Source organism: Trachymyrmex septentrionalis, unplaced genomic scaffold (assembly GCF_001594115.1).
Source record: "Trachymyrmex septentrionalis isolate Tsep2-gDNA-1 unplaced genomic scaffold, Tsep1.0 scaffold107, whole genome shotgun sequence".
NCBI classification, from domain to species: domain Eukaryota; kingdom Metazoa; phylum Arthropoda; class Insecta; order Hymenoptera; family Formicidae; genus Trachymyrmex; species Trachymyrmex septentrionalis.
In genome coordinates, this window is record NW_017304196.1 from 17626 (window position 1) to 18581 (window position 956).

The 956-nt window shown below is 34.0% G+C and overlaps 1 protein-coding gene across 2 annotated transcripts in view; it reads right to left on the reverse strand.

The window, feature by feature from the left end:
• LOC108746948 (dnaJ homolog subfamily C member 13) overlaps positions 1 to 682 on the reverse strand; it is an 11265-nt gene extending 10583 nt beyond the window's left edge. For both annotated transcript variants that reach the window (XM_018484091.1, XM_018484100.1), the window contains exon 1: positions 319 to 682. In XM_018484091.1, coding sequence (XP_018339593.1) covers positions 319 to 389 — 71 coding nt within the window. In that variant the 5' untranslated portion in view covers positions 390 to 682. The remainder of the gene's footprint in view (positions 1 to 318) is intronic.
• Between the last annotated feature and the right edge of the window lie 274 nt (positions 683 to 956).

A 956-nucleotide genomic window follows, 5' to 3' on the forward strand; every position in this document is an offset into this window, starting at 1 on the left:
TTAACAAATATCTACGCAAAGATAATATACAATTTAAAATTCATTAATTTTGATTTTTTATTGAAAAATCACAATTAAAATAAACAATATATTTTTAGACGCAATATTTTTTCATAAAACATAGATAGTTTCTATATTGTATAATTGTATACCAAGCTTACTTAAATATCATACAATCATAGAATTTTATTTGACATATCGGATATTAATCGACTGATATTATTCTACATCTTTCCTAACGTCTTTAATCGAATTGCTGAAATGGATTGAAAGTGATAGGTACAGTAGAATATATGTAAGAAAAAACAATGCACTTACTTTCCTTTCCATGTAGAATGCTTGGTAACTAAAAAGCATGCCACATCTTGATTGTCCTTTATCGGCATCATTGTTTCATTTCACGTGGACGCAATTGTTTCGGTTCGGATAAAATTTTAATTAAATCGCCGAGTACTGTTTGTACAAGGTGAAAGGCGTAAGAGAACATTCGCGCACGAATTGTTACACGATCGTCATTACGTAAAATATGGAAAAAAGGTATAAACTTTAACTCGTCCTTGCTGCTAATTCGAGTTCGAATAAGTAGTACTTGTATGTGTGTATGTGTATACGCTCATTAATCCTTTTCACTTAACAAATGTCATCTTCGACAACTTTGTTAACCTGGAAGCGGCCATGATGATCCAGAACGACTGGGGGCGTTGGGGGTGTCGACGAACAGCTGTTTCTAGATGTCGACACCACAGTATCCACAGTGGGTGCATTCGAAACGTCAACTGCTCACTAAGCGCTCAATGAGCTCTTTCATCTGATTGGCATATTCCATTAGACTTTAAAATATAGACCAATCGGATTAAAGAGCTCACTGAACGCTCAATGAGCGGTTGATGTTTCGAATGCACCCATTGTGGACACAGTATATATAATTTTGTTTTTGAATGTCAAGTTTTATTTTT